This window comes from Morone saxatilis, unplaced genomic scaffold (assembly GCF_004916995.1).
Source record: "Morone saxatilis isolate NCDOM2014 unplaced genomic scaffold, NCSU_SB_2.0 Contig12, whole genome shotgun sequence".
Taxonomy (NCBI): Eukaryota; Metazoa; Chordata; class Actinopteri; family Moronidae; genus Morone; species Morone saxatilis.
Genome location: NW_023339674.1, coordinates 15,821,138 through 15,845,584, shown reverse-complemented (window position 1 = coordinate 15,845,584; position 24,447 = coordinate 15,821,138). Strand labels below are relative to the sequence as shown.

Below are 24,447 nucleotides of genomic sequence, written 5' to 3'. Positions count from 1 at the left end.
GAAAACATCCTTCTAGTGTCAAACATCCAACTGTAGGAACAAGCAGATAAACAGATTGTTGACTAGACTTTATCTAAATTTAGGTATATCTAATATTCTTTAAATGTAAAAAGCAATATTATGCAATAATATTACATGTATGTGCATGTTAAAACTAGTAAAGTCAAGTAATACGAAGGGTGAAAATGTTGGTGATAGAGATTCCAACCCATAACTGAAAGGTCACAGGTTCAATCCCTGCCACGTGTCCTTTTAAAGTGCCCCAAACAGATCACTGCTCCCAAAGTGATCCGAGTATGAATGTCAAAGTCAGTTTTTATGTGTTTTTAACCCGTTAAGTGAAGCAGACAGGTGGTTTTATGTGTGGGACGATGTCGGGAAGCGGCGGTAGAGCTCGGTTCAGAGCTGCAGTGTTAAAAGGGTAAGGGTGTATGAGGGGCATAGGTACCGCAATGCAGGCCTCCACTCTGGCACGTCTAAATAAGGCGTCAAGTGGGTGTGTGAGAGTGTGTGTGTCCAACAAAGTGGAGCTGAGACACCCTATCCCTACAGAGAGGACTAGTGTTAGGACAGAGCCTCACTGCACCACTCACCGAGCTAGTCTTACACACTCACACAAAACAGCACATAAAGTCTAAAAAGTGCATCCGTACGGCTATCGATCGGTGCCTTATCCTCAATTCACCAACACTTCCACCAACATTTTCTGCTGCCTGAGTGAGTGGGATGGTTTAGTGGGTTTTACTTGAAGTTGCTGGGATGCTGGCTGAGGGCCAGATTCAGGGTGTCCATAGCATGACGGTGGTGTTTCTGGGCGCTCAGCAGCAGGGTCAGCAGGTGGAGGGAGTGTAAGTCGTCCCCGCGGAGAGATAAAGCTGCCTGCAGGGGCTCTATGGCTGCTGACACCTGTCACACACACACACATTCTCAGGTGTAACTTACACTGTTTTCTAATTATTGTTAATATCTTTTCTCATTTGTTGACATACCTGGCGTACAAGTGCCAGCTGCAGAGCCAGATACATGGCAATCTGTGCGTCCTGGGGGTCTAATGAATGAGCCCTGTGGAGGAGAGAGAGAGTCAACAGAGTAAACTTTTTATTAAAGCCATATGTTGTCAAAAACTCCAAAGACCTGGGTCAGATTACGGGCAATTTATTTACTTGTACATGACTTAGGTCTGACTTTACAAACATTCAAAACACAGCCAAGCAAAAAGGCCTGCAGTGTGAACGTAGAGTCTGCAGAGGCTGTACTTAGGCACAGTCATGCCTTGAGCTAAATGTTAATATACTAACATGCTTTCAACGACAATGCTAACATGATTATGCCATGTTAACCATCTTAGTTTAACATGTTACCATGGTAGCAGTTGCCACTAAACCTGTGTAGGTGCCAGATCATAAACCAAAGCATTTGGACAGACTTGTTGTTTCGACTTGATCACAATAGTTATTATAAATTCATCCATTTTATGGATTGAATGCATGGCTAAGGATAAAATGCTACGTATGAATGTGACATGTGTGATGGAGAATAGGACCAGGACCTACTTGCTCAAAACTTTTAGTGCTTTTTTGTTGAATTCATTGCGATCAGCTTTCAGAGTGGCTGCAGAGAGAAGAGGACAGAACCAACAGTTCATAAAAATTGATGTGTTTAAAGTCCAGGTGACATAAAAACTGTAATTTTAACCCTTTAAGATCACATCCTTAGTTATACCTTTCCCCTATTTAACAATTTATACCAAAATCTGATCATTTCGTCTTCCTGTAAAACAATGTGTCATGCCCTTCTAATGAAAGGAATAGTTTGGGAATGTCATATATCACTTATGAAGCTAAAGGCAGGAGACAGTTAGCCTAGCATAAACAGCTAGCCTGGCTCTGTCCAAAGGTATTGGACAGGATTTTTTAAACCTTCATATCAAACTACATGTCCCCTGCTTCCCCTGTCGTTTTACTGCAGAGGATAAATATATTTGTCAGTTTGTGTGTCCTTACCCTCAGAGGCCTGTAGACTGCAGCAGAGTCCCAGAGCCAGGTAGGCCCTGGGTAGAAATTCTCCGGCTTCTTCCCCCATAGACACCACACTCTGCGACAGAGCCTCAGCCTCCTCGAACTGGACACACACACACACACACACACATATATATAAAACACACACACACATAAAACACTTACCACCAGTCTGTGATGAATATTTCCTCTTTGGCTTCTTCAAGAGCATCGGCTACGTCCTCCATGTATGTTTTCCCATTCACATACCTGTAAAAGACACACACACACACACACACACACACACAAACACGCACACACATACGAACGCACACACACCTTTAGACAGCAAGAACAACCAAAAACAAACACTCCCACCCCACCCTCTCACTTTTCAATCTGTCCATCTTCTGTTCTTTCATTATGCTTTTTATGGTGAACATCTCAGCTGTGCACACACACACACACACACACACACACAGAGCGTATTAATATTTCAGCAAACTGTGCGCTGTTGACTGGGCAACCACCACCTTATCTGGGCTGCCCAGGTTGGGTTACCACTTGCGAACAGCTTAGCCCATACATTGAATCAAGAGATCAAGAATTTATAACCTCTAATATAATCAAAAACATTAAGACACAAATATAGTTGACATAACATCCAGGCAAAAATGTGTACAGCTGATTAGATGTGATACTTTAGCCCCCTGCTTGTAAATTGGTTTTCTGATGAGAAGCAGGACAAAATCTGCCACGTTGAGAAAGAAATCAAATCCAAAAGCTGCCCTCAGGTCAGACACACTACCTCTACATTTCACACCTGACCTACAGCTCGAGACAGGTGTGCACAGCACCAGCCGCTCTGTGCAACAACAACCCAGGGATCCTGCCTTATACCCACCCCGTCGAACTACCTGACATTGCATTTTTTACAGCAGGAACAAAGCTACACACACCCAGTGCAGATCTTATGAGAAGTGCAGGCTGAGGCTGAGAGATGGAAACGTGGCTGCCCCAAATAGTGCCCTCTGATGGCCCATCCCACCCTGCTCCCACCTCAGATCTGGTGCTGTGAGGATCCTGTCATCACCCACAGACCTGTGACAGGGATGACATCACCTTCAATCTCTCATGGGGTGTTCAAAAAAACGAGCTAATGGCTCACCCACTTTCACACGATTAACAAGTTTGTATAATGGAGATGTGTGCATTTTTTTTAAAGCTCAAAGTGAACCAGATACAGGCGAGTTAGGCCTCTTTTAGAGCATTAAAAGAAATCCATTGACTCTGGTGTCCTCAACATAAGTGACAATATCACTGAAGATCTCTTGATGCGTCTCCCCGAATGAATCAACCACTACAAGTACAGTCACCAGCAGTTGTGTGATAACAGTAAGGTGTTCACATTAGCAGTAGCCCCTGCTATGATCTCTGTTATGCCGAAGAGTAATCTCCTGCTAAATTGTGATAATCTATCGAGCTGCTTCCTCTAACTGGTCAGTTAGCTCGGCTAGCTCGCTGTCACTAACAACTCTTCATTAAATCCTCCTGACAGGTAACGTTGAGTGCAAAGTTTGCACCATATATATGCCCTGACGCTTTACTGTTAGCACAGGTGGACTGAGCTCTTGTCGGCAGCACTAGTAGCCGACTGAAAACGACTGTAACGTTAATGTACCTAGCGTTAGCTCTCAACGTTAGCTGGCTGGTCAACGGTAACGGTAATACGAGTTTAAAAAAAAACAAAAACATCAATGAATGCCAGCGTTTAGAACACGTCACAGGTGACGGGGTGTGCTCGTTAAGTCGTATTCTTTTTCTTTTACCTCATCTTCCTTGTGATTCCTAATGCCACGTACTAAATCCTGAAGGTTTTTATCGAACATCCGATCGATGCTCCCTTTGACAATCTTCAAAGCCATGTCTGCCTGTGACTTGTGCCGCGTCTGTCCTGCGGGGCAAAGCGCCTTTCAGGGGTCTAGTGGGTGCCGACCGACCCGCTAGACTGTCTCTCATCCACCCGGGGACCGTGTGTGCAAGACCCGCTGCTGTTTACCAAGCCCGGGCAGATGAAGCTGAGGCCAGACGGGGCGTCCTGTGCTGTGCAGATACGCTGGCAATGGATCAGTGTAGGAAATGGCTGACAAAATGGCGTCCACAGTCAGCTGACTTGAGTATTATGTGGGAATCAGGGGAATTAAAGGTCTAGTCCCCCCTCCTGTTCACTAGAGTGAAGGGTTGTATGACACTGCCGATTTCAAAACAGTACCGAACTTTTAAATAAGAATAGAAATACACTGAGTCCTGTGACTGAGCCTCAGGACATTTCAACCAGTCATTAACCAGCCTACAGTAACAGGAGTGTGTGAGAGGAGTTGACTTTTTTTTAATTTAGTACCAGAAATGTAGAAGTAAGCAATATATGGTGGTGCAGTTGTTGGTAAAACACCCTCTTTTACACTAGCACAGCAAATTAACTGGGGGGGAAAAAAGAGGAAGTTTTCCACTGCGAGAAATGAGATAGAAACCAAACCATGCTGAGATTTTTATTCAAGTCTCAACTTAGTGATAGAAATGCTTTACCAATTTACATAGCACTAAAAACACCTGTTGTATGCATATGACAGGAAAATGGCAAAATAGGCTGCAGCTACATGAGATCTCAATAGCTTTTAAGGGCAGTTTTCAATCTGTACAGTTATTCCATTTATTATGCAAGTTACTGAAAGCGGACACTATGGGTAGACGAGAGTGCAAGGTGTTTTAACTCCACAGCAATTATTAATTTAGACAAAACTCTAGATGCAAATATTTGCAAACAAGGCTATAAAAAGTCAGTGGACCTCTGTTGGAAAACAGTTTGAAGTGATTCAATTAATGGCTTTACATTTCAGACTGGATTAACTGGATCAAGACCAGATAATTAAAAAAATACTTAACATAAAAGACTCACAAATAGTACTTTACCACTCTCACAATGCCATACACACAGACAAAAGGCCTTTGTGATGTTTTGTAGGCTTTATAAAAAAATGAAGCCAACAGACGCAAGCACGGGTTGCACAAAAATTAGCGAAAAAATTAACGTCATGGCTCCATTTCCCCACAAGGATCATCAAAGTTACATCTCATACTACCCCAGCCTATATTCCGGTTAGAAGTGCTAAAAGTGTAATCATTGAATATACATACGGTATGAAAGACCAAAGTAAGAGTTCATGTGGTAGAAAGAACAAAGCAGCCAGGAACAGGGGGTACAGGGTGAGGATCCAGGACGGGCCGAGTGTCGTATAAAAGGAAAAGTACATTTCAGAAAACAAAAGGAGGGGGGGCTCGTACGGCGCCACAAACTATCACACTAATAAGCTTTCCTTTTTGTTGTGATAAATAATGGACCAAACGGTTTGAGCAACAGGGGCCTTCTGGTTTGAGATCATTATAGTACAAAATGTCCAAAACATCAACATTGACGTAACAGATAGTGTAGGAAATGCTGGGTGTGTGTTGCAATGTTGTTGGGCCAGGGGCACTGTATGACGTCAAACAAAGAGGCCACCATCTTTAGCACTTGGTCCACTGCAGTGGTTGTTAAGGGTCTTTCAGCTTTCTACAGCCGGCGGTTCCATCTCTGCAGAGATGGCGTTGTCTGCTTCTTCATATGTGTGAGTGTGTTGTTCAGCAGGACTTTCTGGGCTCCGTCTAAAAAGAAAGTACATTATCAGTCACAACCGCTGCTGTGCTTCAATTACAATATATTAAACAGGGAGGATGCTCACATAAGTGTGTAGATGTACAATGGTTCTCTTCGCTTAAACCTAAAACTTTTTGATTGTCCCTAAAGCCAACAGAGATAATGTACATTGTCACACATGGGATGTTCACCTGTTCGGACTTGAAGCAGTATCATCATTATTCTCCTCCTGGGCAGGTGATTTTGGTTTTTCTTCTACCTCCATGTCATCTGTTTTCTGTTGTGAATCCCCATTCACTGGAGTGGAGTCTAAAAAATGCAAATTTAGATGAATATAAGAAAAGGAAATTGAGGTAATGTAGAACTCAGATGGAGGCAAGATGGAGGTGTGTGCCTGTTTTAATTTTTTCAAACCTGTGTTTTGTGTCTCCTCATTATCTTCTGGTTCCTTGTCGTCCGTTTTAGGTTTAGCTGGCAGCTCCCCCTTGCCCACAAAGCGGAGTTTTAACTTGTTGTAGACATCAGTAGCTTTTTCCATGACTGCAGTGCTGGCTTTATACCGCCGAATCTATATTGTCCATAACAGGAAAAAAGAAAGATCAAAGAAGTTAAGAATGGAGAAGATAATATAATGAAACAAATGTAGTAGAGCCCTGATTATTAAACCCCAATTTGCAACACCTTTTTCTTGTCAAACACTCAGGCAGGCAATACACCATATTTGGTCCACTGATGTGGTATCTTTTAAATGCACATTTGAGTGAATTATTAATATAAAGTTAATCAATAAAAGAAGAGAAGAAACCACATTTTTAGGTAGAGTTATTAAAATAAAGAGTACAGTAAATTAGACATGGCAAACTTCAGTACTGCTGTTTCTACTTACATTTCCTCATGTCAAGGAGAAGCATTATTAAGCAGTGGATTAGAGTATTTGAGTTTCCAACAATCATCAATACTATGGAAAACCCTACCTATTCAAGTGTAACAGTTTCAATGAGGACACCATGTCATGTACATTCTTTCCATTATTTTAACAATGTGGGTTATATCTTAATGCAGATTGACTTGCAAACATAAAAAAACTTAAAGATTATACATGTACATCTACCTTATTATAGCAAACAACTATTTACTATGTAAAGTTATAGTGGCGTCATGATGTCTACGCAGCCTCTGTGGTTTGGTCTGCTCTGTGTGCAGCTGAGCAGAGCAACTGAAACTGCTGCAGTGAATTTATTTCCACCAAAGCAGAGTTGGTGATTGTTGGAACAGTGAAAAGACTAACAAAGAGAGTCTTAGTGATTGTTATTTAGTTTCTGTTTACGTTGAATGAAGTTATGATGTTATAATGATATGCAAGGTAAAATTTCTTTTTTTCTGTCACTTTCTGAGTCTGGTGGCGAGTGATAGTGATATTATGGCTGTTTCTGGTTAAACAAAAGGTCTGTGTAGGGATCCTTTCTTTAATGTTTTCAGACACTTAAAATAACAATCTGAGCCTGTCAGTGGCAACAACAAGCACTTTAAGTGGACGTACGAGCGGATTTGTCTCTAAGGATTAACGTTAGTTTATGTTGCAGCCATTGCAGCCCTTTTCACATCGAACTTGGTGAATTAAGGTTTTATTTAGACTAAACCATTGTTGGTTTAATTTGTTTCTGTCCTGTCGTTTTGGTCTGAGAGGCTGGTGTTTTAGTGCGACACCCAGTGGTATGGGTAAACTTTTAAGGACACAAACACAAACAATAGACAGTAAATGCACCTTTTTCAGTGTGGCAATGACTTCAGCGTTCTTATGAAGGATCTGGCTGGTGACGGGCACGGCCTCAAGTTCTTCCAGGGCTTGTAGACACCGCTCTATGTCCTAAGAACAATTCCATTTAAAACATTACTTTTTCATGCAGGCATAAAAACACACAGAAAGAAGTGACCATGTATTTAACCCAGATCCTTTAGATGTCACTTACTGGGTTGTCCACTTTGAGTGCAAACTTTATATCTGTGTGGAGCTTTTGTAGCTTTTCTTCTGGTGATGGCTCTGCTTTTGGACACACAAAGTAACACTCAATATGTTGTACTGAATTACTACTTTCCCTCTCACAGAAGAAAGGAACACAATAGATCTTTGTGTGAATCTACCTGTTGCACAGTTTCTGTCTATGCATATAAGTGTAACTGTATGAGAGACTGACCCTTTTTCTTTTCAACTTTCTTCTCTGGCGGCCTCTCTGGTTTGCGTTTGGGTTTTTCAGGCTTGGACCTGAAAGAGAGACAGAGGGGAAACTCTGTGATCTGTGTACATTAAATTTTAATGAAGTTCTCCTAATGAGGTTTGCATACTATAGTCTGTTCCCCAGTGTGCATTCACCTCGCTCTGGACTTCTCCTCTGACCGTCTGGCTTTCTTCTCTTTTAGCTCTTTCTCCTTTCTTTCTTTTTTCTCCTTCTCTTTCTTTATTCTTGCCTTCTTCTGGTTGTCGGGCTTCTTTGATTTCTTTACCTTTTGATGGGAAAGGCACAAGAAGTTGCATGTGTCAATAGCACCTAGACAAAATATAACACATAATTTAGGTGATTCAAATTTTTTAATTAAGCAACTGTACATCAGACGGCGGTGGGGAATCAGAGTCAGAGGGGGCGGGAATTGGCGGTGGAGGAGGTTTCTTGGACTTCTTCAGTGGGTGATCATCTACACCTTCGTCCGAGCTGCTGCTGCTCTCACTGTCGCTCCCTTTTTTACCCTTGTCTTTGTCTTTCTTCTTTTTCTCGTCTTCCTCCTTCTCTCTCTCACGTAGCTTGCGGAGCTCCTCTGCCTCCTCCTTTTTCCGGCGCTCCTCCAGCTCTCGTCTGCGTTCCTCGTCTCGTTTCTTCCATTCACTGATGCGGTCGGTTTCGCTGTCACTGCGGAAAAAAGAAAAACAGAGCTCCCTTTTACAACAGGTTGGTGTGAACCTCACATTAGTATGTTTAAGCGGTGCATAAACAGGGAAAAAGTCCTCAGAGCAGCCTGACCTGTCACTGTCAGAGGACGATGAAGGTGCTCGTTTTGCGGGGGCGGGTTTGGGTTTCCGTGCACGAGGCTTTGGTGCAGGCTTTTCTGTGGAAGGGAAAAAATAAGCAGTGTGCACATTTACATAAGCCAAAAGAGGGGCGTAAAATCTTTTAATCCTTAAATATCAAACAACATTCATCTCTAGAACTTTGGATAAAGCAGAAATATAATCAATCCTAAACAAGACTGAACCCACACCTTTCTTGCGTGCCTGTGGGCCCTTCCGGGGAGGTGGATCTGAGTCCGATTCAGACTTTGAGCCAGACTGGGATTCAGAGCCGGACAGAGCTGGCCGGGGCTTCTCGTCCTCCGAGTCGCTGTCCACCACTTTCTTATCCGACCCTGATCCAGAGTTTGACTCCGAGTCAGAAGATGCCTTCTGCAACATCACAGACAAAAGAGGATTTGGAGATAAAGAAGCAAATCACAAACTGCCCTGACCAAATACTTTTAGTATGAAACGGGGCTGATGGTTCACCTTTTTCTTCCCTCTGCCTCCTGCTTTCTTTCCACCTCGTCCACCAGATTTCTTCTCTGGGGTAAAATCCTGGTCACTGTTCTTGCCGGAGTCAGACTCTGAAGGTGTGGGTTCTGATTCAGAGGGGGATCCGCTCTCCTCTACATCCCGGTCGCTGGACGAGCCTCGAGCCTTTTTGGGAGGGGGAGGCCGCTAAAATAGAAAGATGCAAATAGAAAAACTATAATTGTAATTGCAGCTCTTTTTCATATGCAGCCGGTTGCTTCAGCCAAACCATCTGACCTGTCAAACTTGCATTAATCATGGCTCATTATTGCTTTTGTCATTGCTATGGCAACTCTTGATATAAAAAAGGAAGCTACCAGTAATTAGTGGTCTTTTTTTGTTACCTTCTGTTTTTATTCTTATGTAAGCAGAGACATTCTTAGTACATATCCAAGTGTCGCTAATTGTTATGGTAACTCGCGGTTGGCACTTATTGTGCCAAATACCCGTAATTGTGACCAAGAATGCCCTTTTCTATAAAGCTCAATAACACAGTTATAGTATGGGCTGAATGAGTTAATGAGTTATTACTGAATCACTGAATACACGGTTTAGTTTAAGGTGTGGTGTATTTTAACTAACAGTACCATTAAACATCAATTACCTTAACAGGTGGTGGCTTTCGCTTCACTCCAGGACCACCTCCTCCACCACCTCCTCCTCCTCCTCCTCCTCCTCTTCCTTGGTCTTCACTCCCAGAATCTGATTCGACCTCACTTCCAAAGTCTGGTTTATGAGGCACCGGGACTTCTTCCTCGTCGTCATCTTCATCACTTCCTCCTCCGGCATTGTTGCCCTCGCTGTCAGAAGAGCTGGCTGGCTGCAGGCGAACCGTGATAAGAAGATTATTACAAATGTCTCACTTAAACACACTGCAGTCTTCAAGGCCTGTCAAAAAACAAACAAAACATCCGAATCCAGTCTCTCACTTGGAACGACAGCATTTTTTAAAGAGTATTATGACTTTTTGTCGTTCCTTGACCATTTGCCTTTGACAGGGAAATGACTCATGGAGATGCAGTAAAGTTCCCTGGTCATAAATGAACAGTAGATGTTACAGTATGCCTCACACCTTAAACCGCTGGGCGCCAGGACACCTTAGTCTGAACTGCAGCATTTTAATCGAAAGACAAGGCAAGTTAATGTGTATAGCAGCTTTAAACAACCAGACATTTCAAAGTCCTTCAGAAGTTACCACCTAGCAGAGACGAGCATGTGAGTAAAACAATGCGAGTAAAAATGACAGACACTAGGATTATGAGCATGACTGTTTAAACAACTTCCAATCATATCTTTTAGAGTATGGGGGAATGTTGAGGTATGGAGTTATTCAGGATTTTGGATTTCTGAGATTAGTAAACTTACTACAGGCGGGGCGCTGTAGGAGGCATGTGGATTGTTCTGGATCTCCCATAAACCTTCATTGAATCCCTTTCTTTTGTTGGGCTTTCCATAGCGTTCGCTGTACTTTTCATAGGCAAAAAGGTCCTTTGGCGCAAGGAATGCTCTGTGAAACGGAGGGATAGAAAGAAGACAATGTGAAGAACTTAACGTCTGAACCAGAATAAACCCCTCCAATGTTATCATTAAACAACAGGTTGTTTGACATTAAGGATGCTTTACACCGATTTGAGACTTTAGAACAGCAGACTGTGCCACCTAGTGATGGATTAATATACTGCAGGTGCCATCTTGTCAAACAGATGGTGTCTGTTGCCAGATCAGACATATCAACACATCTCTCAAAAAACATACTGCACACTCAAAGTGACACGAGTCAACAGTGAACCTTGAGAGAAGAAAGCTTAACAAAGGAGACTAACGTGCAGCGGCGTTTTTTCATTTTTTGTTTTTTTGTCTCACACCATTGCTCTCACAGAGGATATCATCAACAAACAGATGAGTCAAGGGCCTAAATTTAAAACTGGCACAGCCCATTCAACTGTGCATGACAAAAAAAGCATCTGCACTACAGACAATTTTGTAATTTAATTCCCTCCTTTCAAATGGCTGAAAACACAAAATGCATTGTTTGGAGTTTTAAACAAGTCTGTGTGCATACCAGTAACTCCTTTCTCTACCAGCTGATAACACAGTACTGTACTCACGTTTCATGTGTCCCAAAGAAGAAGATTGGGATTTTATTAGGAGGTGGTTTCACTGCCCCATCAGCCACATCTTCAATCTGTAAACAAAGCAAGACCTTCAAGTAAAGAAAATGGCAAATAAAACCTTTCACAGGGACTCAAAAATGATGCCACCATGTATTTGATGCTACTAAAAAACATTGTGGATGTATTTTTGTAGCTAATCAGAGAATTGCATGGATATCTGGTGCACAATACACAGTTGTTGTTGTTGTTTTTTTTACACTAAACAAGAGGGCTTCTTCTCTAGAGAAACTACAGTCATCTCTACATCTCTGTTTCAAAGACTACAACGTTAGCTTTCGATGCTGTACGTCTCCACGCAGATTAACGTTAGGCCAACAGCATCTCATGCAAATGATGCTGCCTGCAGCTCGCACACTGACTGTGGGCCTGAGACTCAGCCTTGACAGCCCAGCAAGAAATAGAAGTTATGTATGTGTGTGAAAGGTATCCATGTTAGACAGTGTCGAGGAGACAGAGAAGCTTCTACAGCGTCCCATACAGAGCAGCTCATCCCCTCCGCCCCTCCGGCTGCTGCTAACGTTACTTGCTTACCCTGGCTGGCCAGTGGGGGTACCCCTTCATTTTAGCGAAGACCAGGTCTCCGGGCTGGAAGTTGTGTGGCATTGTCCCGCTCCTCTATGCAGCCGTGATTTAAAAAGTATTCAGCTGCGTAGCCTCTCTGTGTCTCTCTTCGTTTGCTTTTTTTTTCAGGTCGACACGAAACCTGGAAACGATGGGGTTAGCTAGCGAGCTAACAGTATACTAACGTTACCGCGAGAAGAGACCGCGGCGGGAAGTTAGCTGCGACACGCGGAGCACTTCCGGTGAGGAACGGGTCCGAGTTTTCAAAATAAACTACCTTCTACTCGACACAAACACATGGTGAAATGAGAATTAAAGGCAATTACATGACAATGAATGAGATTTATTCACAAAATGTTCACAGTGTATTACAAAATTACACAAAAGTTGTTAAAAACACAGTTCAATTGTACATTGTTGGACACTAACAGCTTGATAGTTATTATGATGTTCCTAGACTAAACAAACATTGGACACACTTATTTCCAGAATAAGTGAAGCAGTATAGAGCACACAGAGCTTCTTACTTTAGGAGTCACATATCTCAGCATTTAAATACCTTAAAGACTGATTTGCAAAGTAAATCCAGCAACTACATGTACTAAATTACCATGCACTCATTGTACAGTACACTGAATACATATCATAATTAGAATATAGTCCTTATTTTTAGTTTGGTGTCTATCATCAAGGTATATTTAAGGAAAGTCACCCATCGTACATTCTCTCTATCTCTGGCATGACATAGACAACTAAAATAAATTATTATACAAATAAAAAGCAATCACAACAACAATAAATATGAATTGCATCTTAGTTGCTAGAATAATATAATAGAGCATGCATTGGACAAACTGTCCCCAGGTGGGTGTACAGTACGATCCAAGTACAGTATAAACTTGTCATTACACACTTTGCACTAACATTGTGCACGATACAGTACAGTCAGGCAGTAAAATTGCTTTTTGAAGTTACTGACTTATTTTTATTCTAATTTTCCCAAACAACTTTTTCTTAATAAGAAAAACATAAATAAAACAGGGGTGTAGTAACATAGATCCTGAAAACGACTTTTCAAGACATTGCACACAGCAAAGATAAAAATGTCATATCTATATTTTCCTTTTGGCCTGTTGGATAAATTAAATGTGCAACCTTTTTTTAAATAACTAAATTATGTAAATGTTCTGACTTTTATTCTACAAGGTAAATTATCCCTCGGTTGCCATACCGGAAACAAAATCGTGCAACGTTGTGAGACGCTTCACCGATCTGGATGAGACAACCTGATCGATACGACAACCCCACCGGAAGTCCCGCCTCTCTCGCCACGCCATTGGCTGTCGTGCGATCAGTTTCCTCTTCGCCCAATGACAGGTTACAATGTGGAAAGCTACCCTGACCTCCCCCCGGATTCACCTCTAATGAGAAGCCATGTTTCGGTCTCTGAGAGCCGTCCGGCGGTTAAACTGCAACCTCCTGACTTTACAAAGACTCAACGTCAACTCTAAAGTCCTCCTCTGCACGTCCAGAATGGCCAGTTCAGAGTACAGGCTGGAGCGGGACACGTTTGGTGAGCTCAAGGTCCCGGCTGACAAGTACTACGGCGCCCAGACTGTCAGATCCACTATGAACTTCAAAATTGGGGGACCGAGTGAGAGAATGCCGATCCAAGTGATCAAGGCCTTCGGGATCCTGAAGAGGGCGGCCGCTGAGGTTAACAAGGAGTACGGCCTCGACCCGAAGATAGCAGACGCGATAGTCCAGGCTGCAGATGAGGTTTCAGCTGGTAAACTGGACGATCATTTCCCTCTGGTGGTGTGGCAGACTGGATCTGGGACTCAAAGCAACATGAACGTCAACGAGGTGATCAGCAACAGAGCTATTGAGATCCTGGGAGGTAAACTGGGCTCCAAGGATCCTGTCCACCCCAATGACCATGTGAACAAGAGTCAGAGCTCCAATGACACCTTCCCCACCGCCATGCACATCGCTGCAGCCACAGAGGTCCACCACGTCCTGCTGCCCGGCCTCCAGACTCTGCACGACGCTCTGGCTGCCAAGTCTGAAGAGTTCAAAGACATCATCAAGATCGGACGCACCCACACCCAGGATGCTGTCCCGCTCTCGCTGGGGCAGGAGTTCAGCGCCTACGTGCAGCAGGTGAAGTACAGCATTGAGAGAGTGAAGGCCGCCATGCCCAGGGTGTATGAGCTGGCCGCCGGAGGCACAGCAGTGGGTACGGGCCTCAACACCCGCATTGGGTTTGCTGAGAAGGTAGCCTCCACTGTGGCCTCCCTCACAGGCCTGCCCTTTGTGACGGCCCCCAACAAGTTTGAAGCCCTGGCGGCCCACGATGCTCTGGTGGAGCTGAGCGGAGCGCTGAACACGGTGGCTGTCAGCATGATGAAGATCGCCAACGACATCCGCTTCTTGGGGTCAGGACCCCGCTCCGGCCTGGGAGAGCTCATCCTACCAGAGAACGAACCAGGAAGCAGCATCATGCCCGGCAAGGTCAACCCCACCCAGTGCGAGGCCATGACCATGGTCGCAGCCCAGGTGATGGGGAACCATGTCGCGGTCACCATCGGAGGCAGCAACGGACACTTTGAGCTCAACGTCTTCAAGCCCATGATGATCAAGAACGTGCTGAACTCGGCTCTGCTGCTCGGCGACGCGTCCGTCTCCTTCACCAACAACTGCGTGGTGGGCATCCAGGCCAACACGGAGAGGATCAACAAGCTCATGAACGAGTCCCTCATGTTGGTCACCGCACTCAACCCGCACATCGGCTACGACAAAGCGGCCACCATCGCCAAGACGGCTCACAAGAAGGGCTCCACGCTGAAGGCCGTGGCCGTGGAGCTGGGCTACCTGACCGAGGAGCAGTTTGACCAGTGGGTGAAGCCCAGTGAGATGCTGGGGCCAAAGTGAACTGTGACAACACACAAGAAACACTACAAAACGAAGAATAAATACCTTTTCTAGTGCGAGAAAAGAGTAAATGAAAGCAGTTGGACTGTATGAACAAAACATTTTCTGAATCCTGAACATCTCGTCTCTTAATAAACATTTTGAGAATCCTCTGCTGTTGTTTGATGCAGCTTCTTACTCTCACTGTTTTGCATACTGGTAAAGAATAAATTACACTTCTCTGTCAGCGTGTTACAACAGTAAATCCACCTATTTGTTTGAAACCACAGGTTCAAACAATATAGTAGTATAGTTGCACCTGTTGCTCAACATCACAAGCATGTTTAAACATCAATACAGTTTTTTTCTGTTGGAGTAAAATGTGTGTATTTATCTACCAGCTTGTTGTTTTTTGGTATTTTAAAGTCTTAAATACTTTTTTTACCATTAGTTGGTACCTTCAGGGCAGTTAATTTGTTCACACCGTGCCATCCCAAATGATTCAACATGCACTGCTGAACCCTGTGTGTTCTGGTTTACAGTGTGTGCCATTTGTGCAGCCTTCCAGTTCAATTAAATGTGTATTCATTAAAGATTAAGTATATTCTGACTTGTGATATTTCCTTCTTCATAATTTATAGGTTTTACACACGCTTTCACACGCTCTGTGATCAGATCACAAGGATGAATGTAACGTATGATTAAGAAACACAGAAGATGCGCGTTTACTCAAATCCTTTATTGTATTGACGTGGAATTACAACAAAAGAATGCCAATTGAACACATTTTAATAGTTAATATATAAAGCTAGCAAATAAATGTCAAAAAAGTGATGTACAAGCGGTGAAGAAAACAACAAAATGAACATTTGCTTCTCTTCTATTTGGTCCAGCTGACCTTGGGAATATCGTAATGCTCTGTCAGGTTGTCCAGGTGGCGATTGAAATCCTGCACACAAACAGAAGATAATTCATTTTTGCTGACATTTCAACAGCAATGTGAATTCTACAGACATTAATGCATGTTTCATTTTTAAAATATTTAGATATATATTGATCAGCAAATATACTTGACTTTAAATAAATGTGCCGTTTTACAGTTGAATTAACGAGTCGGACTGAACGCTGCTATGCCAGGTCTGACATGACTTACCTCCACTCTGAGTTTGTGTGTCTTTGATGCTTTGTTCAAGATTCTCTCCATTTGCTTTAAAGGGAAGAGAGAGAGAAAAAGATTAATGCAAACAAAAAAAATATACCAACATCAATAATATACAATATCATTGTCGCTGTATGCACACTGTCAGGACATCACTACCATAATACTTCTAAGCAATGACAACATTCAAAACACCCCAAACTCAAGAAAACACGAGTAACTGGACTTGATGTTATTTTTAAAGGTGTGTGACAGCAGCTGCGGTTAACAACAACATCACCTGTTAGCCGTAAATCACATGATAAAACGGCCTTAACGCTATCAAATGGCGTCAACTGCAACACAATAATGTCTGCAGGTTTTTTGTTTCTGGGCAGTAGAAATGTGGATCCGCTTACCCTCAAAGCAAAGAAAAGACACTGTGCTCATGTTATGGTCTTTAACTGGGTATTCTCCACAATACATTATGTTGCAATATGCACTGCGGACTTTGTCCTTTGAGTAGAAAAGGACTGATAAACGTCGTCATTATGATGATGTGAAGACTAATAAACTGAGACTATGAAACAATATTAAATACACTGCTAATGAAGTTTATTTTATAACCATTCCAGCGTGGGGTTGCTTCTACTGCGCTAAGATTTGAACTGCACACAGTTGGCATCTCTCTCTGTGGTTTTTCAAATATAATCAGCACTAGAACAACAAAGTTCAAAACAGTGCACAAGTTAATAATCTCTAACCCACACACGGACAATTTGGTGTTTCTGTCGCACGGCCATGTCTCTGCCTCCGTTCCTTGACCAATCACTGCAGCTCTTTAACTTACCCTCTTCTCTTGCATCTTGTCAAAAGCAATTTGTGCCGGCGTCCTTTTGTCAACATAAGCTTTCTTGGATTTCACCTCCTCGTCGTTTTGATTGGTTGCGACCTGCTCCAGGCGATGCTTGCTCTCTTTATCCTTCTTCTTCTTCCTGAAAAAAGACATGTAATAGTCAGTTAGTTGATTGGTGGCTTGCCAGGCCAACCGCTCCCATCAACAGTCAAGCAAAAAGAAAGAAAGAGGCACACACAAGTACAGACACATGATCAAATGTAGGTAATTAAACACTGTTCAGGAATGTCAAATCTATGATTATTTATCATGTGACCTTATGTGTGTGGTTTCCAAAGTGCCGTTACCCATACCTATTTATTTATGTTGTACACTTTACTATGAGCTGTCTTTAATTCATTTGGTTTGCTGATTGAATCTATATCCTGTGTCCTTTTTAAACTTTATATAGAAAATAGTTACATTACATGAGTATACCGAGCATTATTTTACAAACTACTACTGTATATTTTATAATATTAGAAAATAATATAAAAATAAATCCAATTGTACAACAAATAAAATATATGAAAATAATGTAATTTAGTTAATGATTTTAAAATCATTATCTATAAAAGTATAAAAGGGGGGTAATCTTTTACGCTAAGTTACATCAGTTTGTAGATATTATATTTAGCTAAAATATAAATCAAGTGAATTATCTGCAGAGAAACTGAGAACACAAGTAAATATGTCAATCTTTGTTCTTCTATTGTTGTTAGTCTTTTTTTCAAGAATAATTTGAAAGGTAGTTCTATAAATTAAACCAACAAGAAGTTAGATGAACAGTCTCCATTTAACGTTAATGTTAATGTTTATATTATAACAATAAGAACCTGAAGTTATTGTGTAGCACTCCGTCATGTCAACAGCAGGTAGATCAGTGGTTTCCACCCATACTGTCCATGTTTCCCCAGTATAGTGCTGTTTTCACAATACATTCCCCCACTGTATCTAAACAATCATATATAATATATAATATAATATTATTACTTTACTTTAACACTGTTTCTCTCTATTAGCAAACAAGGCTAACGATAGCCTAGCCTGAATACCAGACGCTTTATTTTAACCAGTTGCGACTTTCTCTTCTTGTATTTTGTCCATTTAAACACCTCGTCTCTTTAACAACATCCCCAAATACAAGCAGACTTACTTTTTTGCAGCTGAAACAGCCCCAACACCTTTTAATTTGAGGGCACTCTTCTGGGCCGCGGCGTACTCAGACATTTTCGAGAAGCTTTCTGTCGTCCTTCTTCTGCTTTGTTATTATATCAACCGGAAGCAGACACAGCGGTGCTGCCCCCTGTCGGGTTGAGGTGGTAGGACGCGGCCTGCAGTGGGTCCTCCCGGCCAGATAGGGGCAGTAGATCATTCCCACAGAGCCAAAGACAAAGCACACAGCGGAAGTTGGAGGCAACATGAATGTCAAACTGTAGCATGGTGGTTTTTGCGTGTGTAGGTAAGCTACAGTGAAAACAACATGTCAGGGTGCAGTTTATTCAGGGTGCTCCCGTTAACAAGGTGCATCACAAGCAACGCCACCACGTTGCTGTGCAGGACGAGCAACCTAAACAGGACACAGACGTGCGGATATGCGAAGAAGATTGGTGAGTGAAGGGGACATCTACCATCTCTGTTCAGTGTGTCTCTGTTTCTGCAGCTGTGCCATGAAGTTGTGTGGTGTGTGTGGTGTGTGTGTGTTTTGTGTGTGGTGAGATGTGAGAGTGAGTGTGAGTGTGAGAGTGTGAGTGAGTGAGTGAGTGCGTGAGGGATACATGGTGGATGTATATTTGTGTTGTAAGGCAGGAATGTAATTGTCTTGTTATTATTTATATATCCATTCACAGTGTAATTTGTGTCTGCACATGCCAGTAAATCATTGTTATTAACCAAATATTAGTGGCTTATTTTTAGGGCTTCACAATTAATTACAATATTATCAAAGTATGTCCAACTGCAAAATCCAAATAGTAAAAGCTGCAGTATTTTAATGAAGGTGAAATGTGTGACAAAACATTATGTAATGAATCTGCATCTGAAGAGATGCCCTGGCCTACACTTCACATCTTGTTCTCCAGATCTAAGAACACGTTTGTTTGGTACAGACACATTTCACCTCATGATTTTAATAGCTTGGTTCAGTAAGAATGAAGTTTGAGATGCAAAAATGCTAATTTCCACACTAATCGTGAATCATATTAAGATATATTTCAAAATAAAAGCAATATGATTATTATTTCTTTACCATATTTTGCAGCCATACTTATTTTCTGTTCGAGGTGTCACTATTGTGATGTAAACATTACTAATATCTCTTTCTTGTCCTCTGCAGTGTCCAAAGGGAAAGGCAAAGGCATGATGAAAGAAAATCTGAAAGGTCCAGAAGTGTGTAAAGATCCTGTCAGACTTACTACACATGCAGTAGGAGTCAACATCTTCAAGCAAGGAGAAGACCCCCAGCTGAAGCCCCCTGAGGAATATCCAGAGTGGTGAGGGCACATATTTCTTTATTTCTTCTGTAGCAGAAAACTGTGCTCATCTTTTACCCAAATAAAGATTGTTACTGTATGTTCACAGTTATGTACAGATACAGTAACAATCACTGTCACTATTGCTATTGTTCTCCACACCTACACACACAAAAGTCAGTCCAGGTTTGGTGTTTTGGTAGTTGAATGATGTTATATACACATATATACATTTATATGGACAAAAATAACAACATATTTGCTTGTAATGGTTATTTTTTCCCTGTAATGTTTTCTGCCTTTTATTTTTCTGTGTGTCCAAACTGAAAGTGAAGATTTCCGCACAATATATTGCAATATTGTAGTATATTGCATTGATATTACAATATACTGCAATATATTGCTGTATTTTTCTGGATTTTCACATGTATACAAAGTAACACATTACATCAGTCCTCTGTATGCCTGAACATATCCGATCAATAAAGCTGATCCTGATGTGTCGTCACTGATCTGACCGCCCTCTCCTTCTATCATTCACTCAGGTTGTACCAGTTGAACCTGGGAGAGGTCAAAAAGCTTAATGAGCTGAGCTCGGACACCTGGGAATACTGGAAGCGCCTGAGGAAGGAAAACATTTGGCGTCACAACAGACTACATAAGGGGAAGAAGTTTTAGGCCTTCATTGGACTGACTGAGGGCTTCTTCCTGTACGTCAGGTTGCTTCGGACTCTGTGGACTGAATTATCTGACATGGTGTATGTTCAGTGAAACATCATTAGACATGAATCTCTTTGCCACTTCCAGCGAGTTATTTGAAATCATACACAGTACTGAGTGGCTTTCTGGTGACATTACTATGTTTAAAAATGGAGAAAAACATTCACAATGTAATGGATCCCAACATACGGCCAGAGTAAGACCTCAGAAAGTCTCAACAGAAACTTTAGAAACTGAAAGTTCACTCTTGACCTTGTTGTTTAACTGTATCACACAATCTTCTTCAGCGGGTTGTATTTCCCAGAGTTTATCATTAAACTGTAGACGATCATGTTTAAAAGACATACAGCATTTGTTTCAGGAATACTGCATTGAATTCATCTGTACATGTGTTCATGTTTTGGTTTTTGTCAATGGAGAGAAATGGCCGATGATATGTCCACTAATCACTGTTTCACTAGTTGTTGTTTTTCTCAGACTCATTCTAAATAAATATGCAATTACCCTGCAGATTATTTGACTTTTATTCTTTAGGAATGTCTCGTAGCTTTAATAAACATTATCATATGAATTAATCTGATATCACTTTGTAATGAGGCACCCTTTATAAAGGGTTTATGAACTGTAATGAATGAGTTATTCATCATTTACAGGTCTGTTCTTATTAGTTAATACTTAAATAAGCCTGTTATAAGCTATTAAAAAGGAGGGAAACACTAGTGGAAATCTGATTACCATTAGTTCATCTTTTAGTAAAAGTTGACTTCAATAAACGATGTTACTATGACAACGCAAATCATGCAAATGATCGAGGCTACCGACAGAAATGAGGAACCGAAATGTGAAGCAAATCATCTGGGGAACAAAATCACGTAAGATTGTAGGAACCGATGGGGTGTAAAGATGCGTGAGACAGCTCTCTTTCCATGCAAAAGGCACCCGTTCCTCTTTCTCCTCCACTGGATTTCACCGCCGGTCTGTTCTCGTTGAAAAGTCGGTAAGTCCAAAACTTTTCCTCCCGACTTTGATAAATCAAGTCGTTACGTTAATGGCGGAAGCGGCAAGTGGTGTCACTCCTTTGACGTTATTAATCGACGTCGTGGTGTTGGTAGTTTCGTTTTTGACTTAATTTCCTCAGTAAAGTGTTTTAATATCCTCTGCCGCGTTAGTGCGTGTGCAGTTTAGACTCATTTGACTTGATGGGAAAACCCGAGCCCATGTTTACAACCTGTAGATTTGTGGCGCACCAGTCGTGTGGGCGAACAAGTGGGCGATTCATTCAGCGATCAAACCACTTTGCTGTGGGTCATCTGTCAGTCACATCCGGAGGGAATCATCAGGGCTGTGTGGTGGAGCTGATGATTAAAGGCCAGAGAGTCTATCGGGGCAGGTTGTAGCGCCTAAAAGCCTCTTTCTTCTTACGTCCCTTTTCTATATTAGTGGTGACACACAGGAAGATGGAGGAGTGCAAAAGCAGCATTGGGACTCTGAGTGAAGACGTTTTGAACAAGCTGGCGAAGATGTTGGACAACTCGACCTGCGGATGGAGGCAGCTGGCCAACGCGGTGTCCGAGCAACCGAAATTCCGCTGCAGGTGAGACCCTGAAGGCATCACGCAAATATGATAGCACTTTAAACAATATTCAAAGCCATTTACACACACTTATATTTCATCCTGTATCACAAGGGTCTTCTTTTTATGTACTAAAAAGGTTTGCCCCTCCATCATACTGTACATTATATAAGTAATAATATAGGTAATAAGTAATATATAAGTGTTTGGGGGCCCCCTCCCTATCAGCACCCCCACTGACACTGCTCCTTCCTCTGAACTCCCTCCCTGAAGTGAGACTGAGCTGACCAGCTGCTCGCTGCAGGTGCTGAGCGCCACAGGCAGCCCGGGTCGAGCCCTCCTGGCTCGGCTAGCTGATCGTTGCTGCTCCCTGGACTTCCTGCTCCACTGTCTGAGGAAGATAGACCACCAGGAAGCTGTGCAATACCTCACCACCATGGGTAAAGCAGAAGTCACAAATGCAAATGCGGAGAAATGTTTTCCAGGAAATACCTCTTTAACTATAAAGATCCATCCAAAAATAAACCTGGGTTTGTTTTCCAGCAACACTTTGCTTAGTAGCTGTAGGACGATGTTACTAGAGATGTTTAAGACCTTAAACATCTCCTTGACCTTAGCCACGAGATCTGCTTGCCTAAAGATATTGGTATTCGTCTGTAGCATGTGAGTTGTAATGCCAAATGTTTTCTTATAATCCCGCAGTAAACACAGGGTGTGTGTGAAAGTGTTACAGATCACATATTATTCACATTTGCGTACTTATATTCATTCTTTAGGGGTTTACTAGTAAAATGTACGTGCTTTAATATTCAAGAGCACATTGTTTCTCTTGTTACTATACTTTCCATTGCTGCATGGTGCATTCGCCATGTTCTGGTTAGAGTTTGAAAGCACAGGTACTCAAACACTGGCTGTGTACATTTGTACCGTTCTGGAACACCTAAAGTAAATGGCATGCAGCTATTATTATTGTTATTCATTCATTTTATTGATTGGTTACTTGGGTACATGTTTGCAGTCTCTCCTTTGTCCAGGAAGAAATAGTCCTGGCTCAACCATAAAACCCTCAAAGTAGAGGAAAGATAGGGCTTTTTTTCTGGATCATTTTTGTCTGTAGAAGTGACAACAAGTTATCCTCAGCTGCTCACCTGCACTCTGCTTTGTTGTGTGTGTGTGTTTGTGTTTGTGTGTGTGTTAGTGACAGAGCTGATCCAGATCACAGTGCAGCCGCAGTCCCAGCAGGCCATAGTTGGGGGCAGGTTGGTATTGACCTGTAAAGCCTCTGGTCCCCCTGGACTTAGCTACCAGTGGTTCAAAAGCAACGAAGAGGTCAGTCCAACATCTTATGATTACGTGATTACAATATACAAGAAAAAAAGTATTAATGCTAGTTTTTCATATTGATGTTGTGCCAGCATGTCAGTTATAAATTGATTAATTGATTGATTATTTCCTTGTTTTAGATTTTGGATGAGACAGGGAGTACACCAGAGCTGGTCCTGTGTCCTTTAGCCCCGGTCCACCAGGGCCACTATATCTGTAGGGTCAACCATGGAGAAAACTTCATTTTCTCCCAGTGGGCTCAGGTTCGGTTGGTCCACTCTGCAGGTATCTCTCCTCTCTTTCCTTCTATTCTCTTGGTTCCCTTTGTTTTATTTCATGTCATGGCATGTGGTGTAATCTTGTCATCTCAGGCTGCAGCAGCAGTCTGTTTCAAGGGTCCGTGAGCGGGTTGCTTATCACCCATCAGCCTCAGTCCCGAGCAGCGTCTGAAGGCGACACTCTTTTCCTGGAGTGCAATGCAGAGGCCAACCCTCCTGCACAGTACGAGTGGTACCACAACATGGTGCCCATGAAACAACAAAACACACGTTCACTCAAGGTAAGTATTTACACCTGTGAACTGCTTACTAGTGTGTATCAATTAATCATTTTTTGGATTAAAACTTAAAGGGCCAGTGTGCAGGATTTAGTGTCTTCTTGCAGTCTAGTTGCAGATTGCAACTCCCTCGTTCAGCATAGAGGCCTCTATAGAAGGTGTCTGTAGATATAAAAGGGTCATTCTAAGGTAACAAAAACATAACAGTTATCATTTTCAGGTGATTATACACTGATAAACACAAATATTATATTCCTTTTCTGCTAATAGATCCTCCTAAATATTAAACACTGGACCTTTAAAGAAGGAGAAAAAGCTTTACAACTAAGCCAAGAACCATAAAACAATTGTGCTATCATTATAAAAGGGCTATCATAAACAAAAAATAAATGTTTATCACATAAAAGCAAGTCTGTTTTACATTTAAAGTGGGGTTTGTTTAGCTTGAGTTCCTCCCAAATTGGCAAAGTCCTATTTGTTTGTAATCTGTATATTTCAGATTCTGTTACATAGTTTACATAGTGTAAGTATGATCTAATACCAAAATGTTGATGGTGAGTGATCAGATGAAGAGTTTGACAATGTGTGGATTCAAATATTCCAGTTTTTGTACATCATCATATGAAAGCAGATATGTTAGGCCACAGCAATGTAGGTGTTGGGACTTTTTAATCAAAATACAGTTGACAACTTACTCTCACATTTGGTCTACTGGTACTTGATGTTGTGTAATTCTTGTGCACTCTGTAGATCCCATGTGTGACCACAGCACACAGAGGACAGTACAAATGCAAGGTGTTCAATTTGTACCATGAGGTGTGGACTGACGTAGCAACAGTTGTCATTGGTGAGAAC

General features: G+C 42.0%; 6 protein-coding genes across 11 annotated transcripts in view; 3 read left to right on the top strand and 3 right to left on the bottom strand.

Annotated features, from left to right (window-relative positions):
* The window catches only part of ap3d1 (adaptor related protein complex 3 subunit delta 1), a 26,462-nt gene extending 22,305 nt beyond the window's left edge, over positions 1 to 4,157 (bottom strand). For 4 of the 5 annotated variants that reach the window (XM_035652978.1, XM_035652980.1, XM_035652979.1 and 1 more), the window contains exon 1: positions 3,827 to 4,156. In XM_035652978.1, coding sequence (XP_035508871.1) covers positions 3,827 to 3,922 — 96 coding nt within the window. In that variant the 5' untranslated portion in view covers positions 3,923 to 4,156. Of the gene's footprint in view, positions 1 to 3,826 lie in introns of all 5 variants that reach the window. The other variant, XM_035652983.1, reaches the window with a different exon arrangement.
* Positions 4,158 to 4,532: 375 nt separating this feature from the next.
* hdgfl2 (HDGF like 2) lies at positions 4,533 to 12,219 on the bottom strand. 2 transcript variants are annotated; one of them, XM_035654019.1, is made up of 15 exons: positions 11,974 to 12,219; positions 11,377 to 11,453; positions 10,634 to 10,775; positions 9,873 to 10,088; positions 9,224 to 9,415; positions 8,944 to 9,124; positions 8,706 to 8,790; positions 8,297 to 8,594; positions 8,063 to 8,193; positions 7,887 to 7,954; positions 7,662 to 7,735; positions 7,457 to 7,558; positions 6,106 to 6,259; positions 5,883 to 6,000; positions 4,533 to 5,699 (listed from the first exon to the last, which is right to left on the bottom strand). In XM_035654019.1, the coding sequence occupies exons 1-15, from the start codon at positions 12,043 to 12,045 to the stop codon at positions 5,600 to 5,602; spliced, it is 2,010 nt and encodes a 669-aa protein (XP_035509912.1). In that variant the 5' UTR covers positions 12,046 to 12,219; the 3' UTR covers positions 4,533 to 5,599. The 2 variants fall into 2 exon arrangements, with proteins under 2 accessions (XP_035509912.1, XP_035509913.1); XM_035654020.1 differs by having other exon boundaries at positions 7,662 to 7,732; positions 11,974 to 12,218.
* A 1,163-nt stretch (positions 12,220 to 13,382) lies between these two features.
* Positions 13,383 to 15,526, top strand: fh (fumarate hydratase). The gene has a single exon (XM_035653040.1). It carries the CDS (start codon positions 13,438 to 13,440, stop codon positions 14,935 to 14,937), a length of 1,500 nt encoding a protein of 499 aa, XP_035508933.1. The 5' UTR covers positions 13,383 to 13,437; the 3' UTR covers positions 14,938 to 15,526.
* A 108-nt stretch (positions 15,527 to 15,634) lies between these two features.
* Positions 15,635 to 18,253, bottom strand: fam32a (family with sequence similarity 32 member A). The gene is made up of 4 exons (XM_035653042.1): positions 18,106 to 18,253; positions 16,905 to 17,049; positions 16,070 to 16,123; positions 15,635 to 15,865 (listed from the first exon to the last, which is right to left on the bottom strand). The coding sequence occupies exons 1-4, from the start codon at positions 18,177 to 18,179 to the stop codon at positions 15,797 to 15,799; spliced, it is 342 nt and encodes a 113-aa protein (XP_035508935.1). The 5' UTR covers positions 18,180 to 18,253; the 3' UTR covers positions 15,635 to 15,796.
* An 83-nt stretch (positions 18,254 to 18,336) lies between these two features.
* On the top strand, positions 18,337 to 20,650 carry mrpl54 (mitochondrial ribosomal protein L54). Its single transcript, XM_035653041.1, has 3 exons — positions 18,337 to 18,559; positions 19,285 to 19,441; positions 19,966 to 20,650. The coding sequence occupies exons 1-3, from the start codon at positions 18,433 to 18,435 to the stop codon at positions 20,096 to 20,098; spliced, it is 417 nt and encodes a 138-aa protein (XP_035508934.1). The 5' UTR covers positions 18,337 to 18,432; the 3' UTR covers positions 20,099 to 20,650.
* A 321-nt stretch (positions 20,651 to 20,971) lies between these two features.
* Positions 20,972 to 24,447, top strand: part of malt2 (MALT paracaspase 2) — a 7,830-nt gene continuing 4,354 nt past the window's right edge. Inside the window, exons 1-7 of the mRNA XM_035652700.1 lie at positions 20,972 to 21,137; positions 21,581 to 21,734; positions 21,987 to 22,153; positions 22,912 to 23,042; positions 23,177 to 23,321; positions 23,408 to 23,595; positions 24,343 to 24,439. Of these exons, the coding sequence (XP_035508593.1) occupies positions 21,598 to 21,734; positions 21,987 to 22,153; positions 22,912 to 23,042; positions 23,177 to 23,321; positions 23,408 to 23,595; positions 24,343 to 24,439 (865 nt within the window). The 5' untranslated portion in view covers positions 20,972 to 21,137; positions 21,581 to 21,597. The remainder of the gene's footprint in view (positions 21,138 to 21,580; positions 21,735 to 21,986; positions 22,154 to 22,911; positions 23,043 to 23,176; positions 23,322 to 23,407; positions 23,596 to 24,342; positions 24,440 to 24,447) is intronic.

Excerpts from the sequence above, each read along its gene's own strand:
- hdgfl2 (XM_035654019.1), bottom strand. The coding sequence starts at position 12,045 with ATGCCACACAACTTCCAGCCCGGAGACCTGGTCTTCGCTAAAATGAAG. Across the intron at positions 9,125-9,223 it reads GAGGCAGAGGGAAGAAAAAG|AAGGCATCTTCTGACTCGGA; the intron begins GTGAACCATCAG and ends GTGATGTTGCAG. Across the intron at positions 7,736-7,886 it reads GAAAGTTGAAAAGAAAAAGG|CAGAGCCATCACCAGAAGAA; the intron begins GTCAGTCTCTCA and ends TGTGTCCAAAAG.
- fh (XM_035653040.1), top strand. The coding sequence starts at position 13,438 with ATGTTTCGGTCTCTGAGAGCCGTCCGGCGGTTAAACTGCAACCTCCTG.
- fam32a (XM_035653042.1), bottom strand. The coding sequence starts at position 18,179 with ATGTCTGAGTACGCCGCGGCCCAGAAGAGTGCCCTCAAATTAAAAGGT. Across the intron at positions 17,050-18,105 it reads GCTGTTTCAGCTGCAAAAAA|GAAGAAGAAGAAGGATAAAG; the intron begins GTAAGTCTGCTT and ends GTCTTTTTTCAG. Across the intron at positions 16,124-16,904 it reads ACAAGATGCAAGAGAAGAGG|CAAATGGAGAGAATCTTGAA; the intron begins GTAAGTTAAAGA and ends TTCCCTTTAAAG.
- mrpl54 (XM_035653041.1), top strand. The coding sequence starts at position 18,433 with ATGTCAGGGTGCAGTTTATTCAGGGTGCTCCCGTTAACAAGGTGCATC. Across the intron at positions 18,560-19,284 it reads CGGATATGCGAAGAAGATTG|TGTCCAAAGGGAAAGGCAAA; the intron begins GTGAGTGAAGGG and ends TGTCCTCTGCAG. Across the intron at positions 19,442-19,965 it reads CCTGAGGAATATCCAGAGTG|GTTGTACCAGTTGAACCTGG; the intron begins GTGAGGGCACAT and ends TCATTCACTCAG.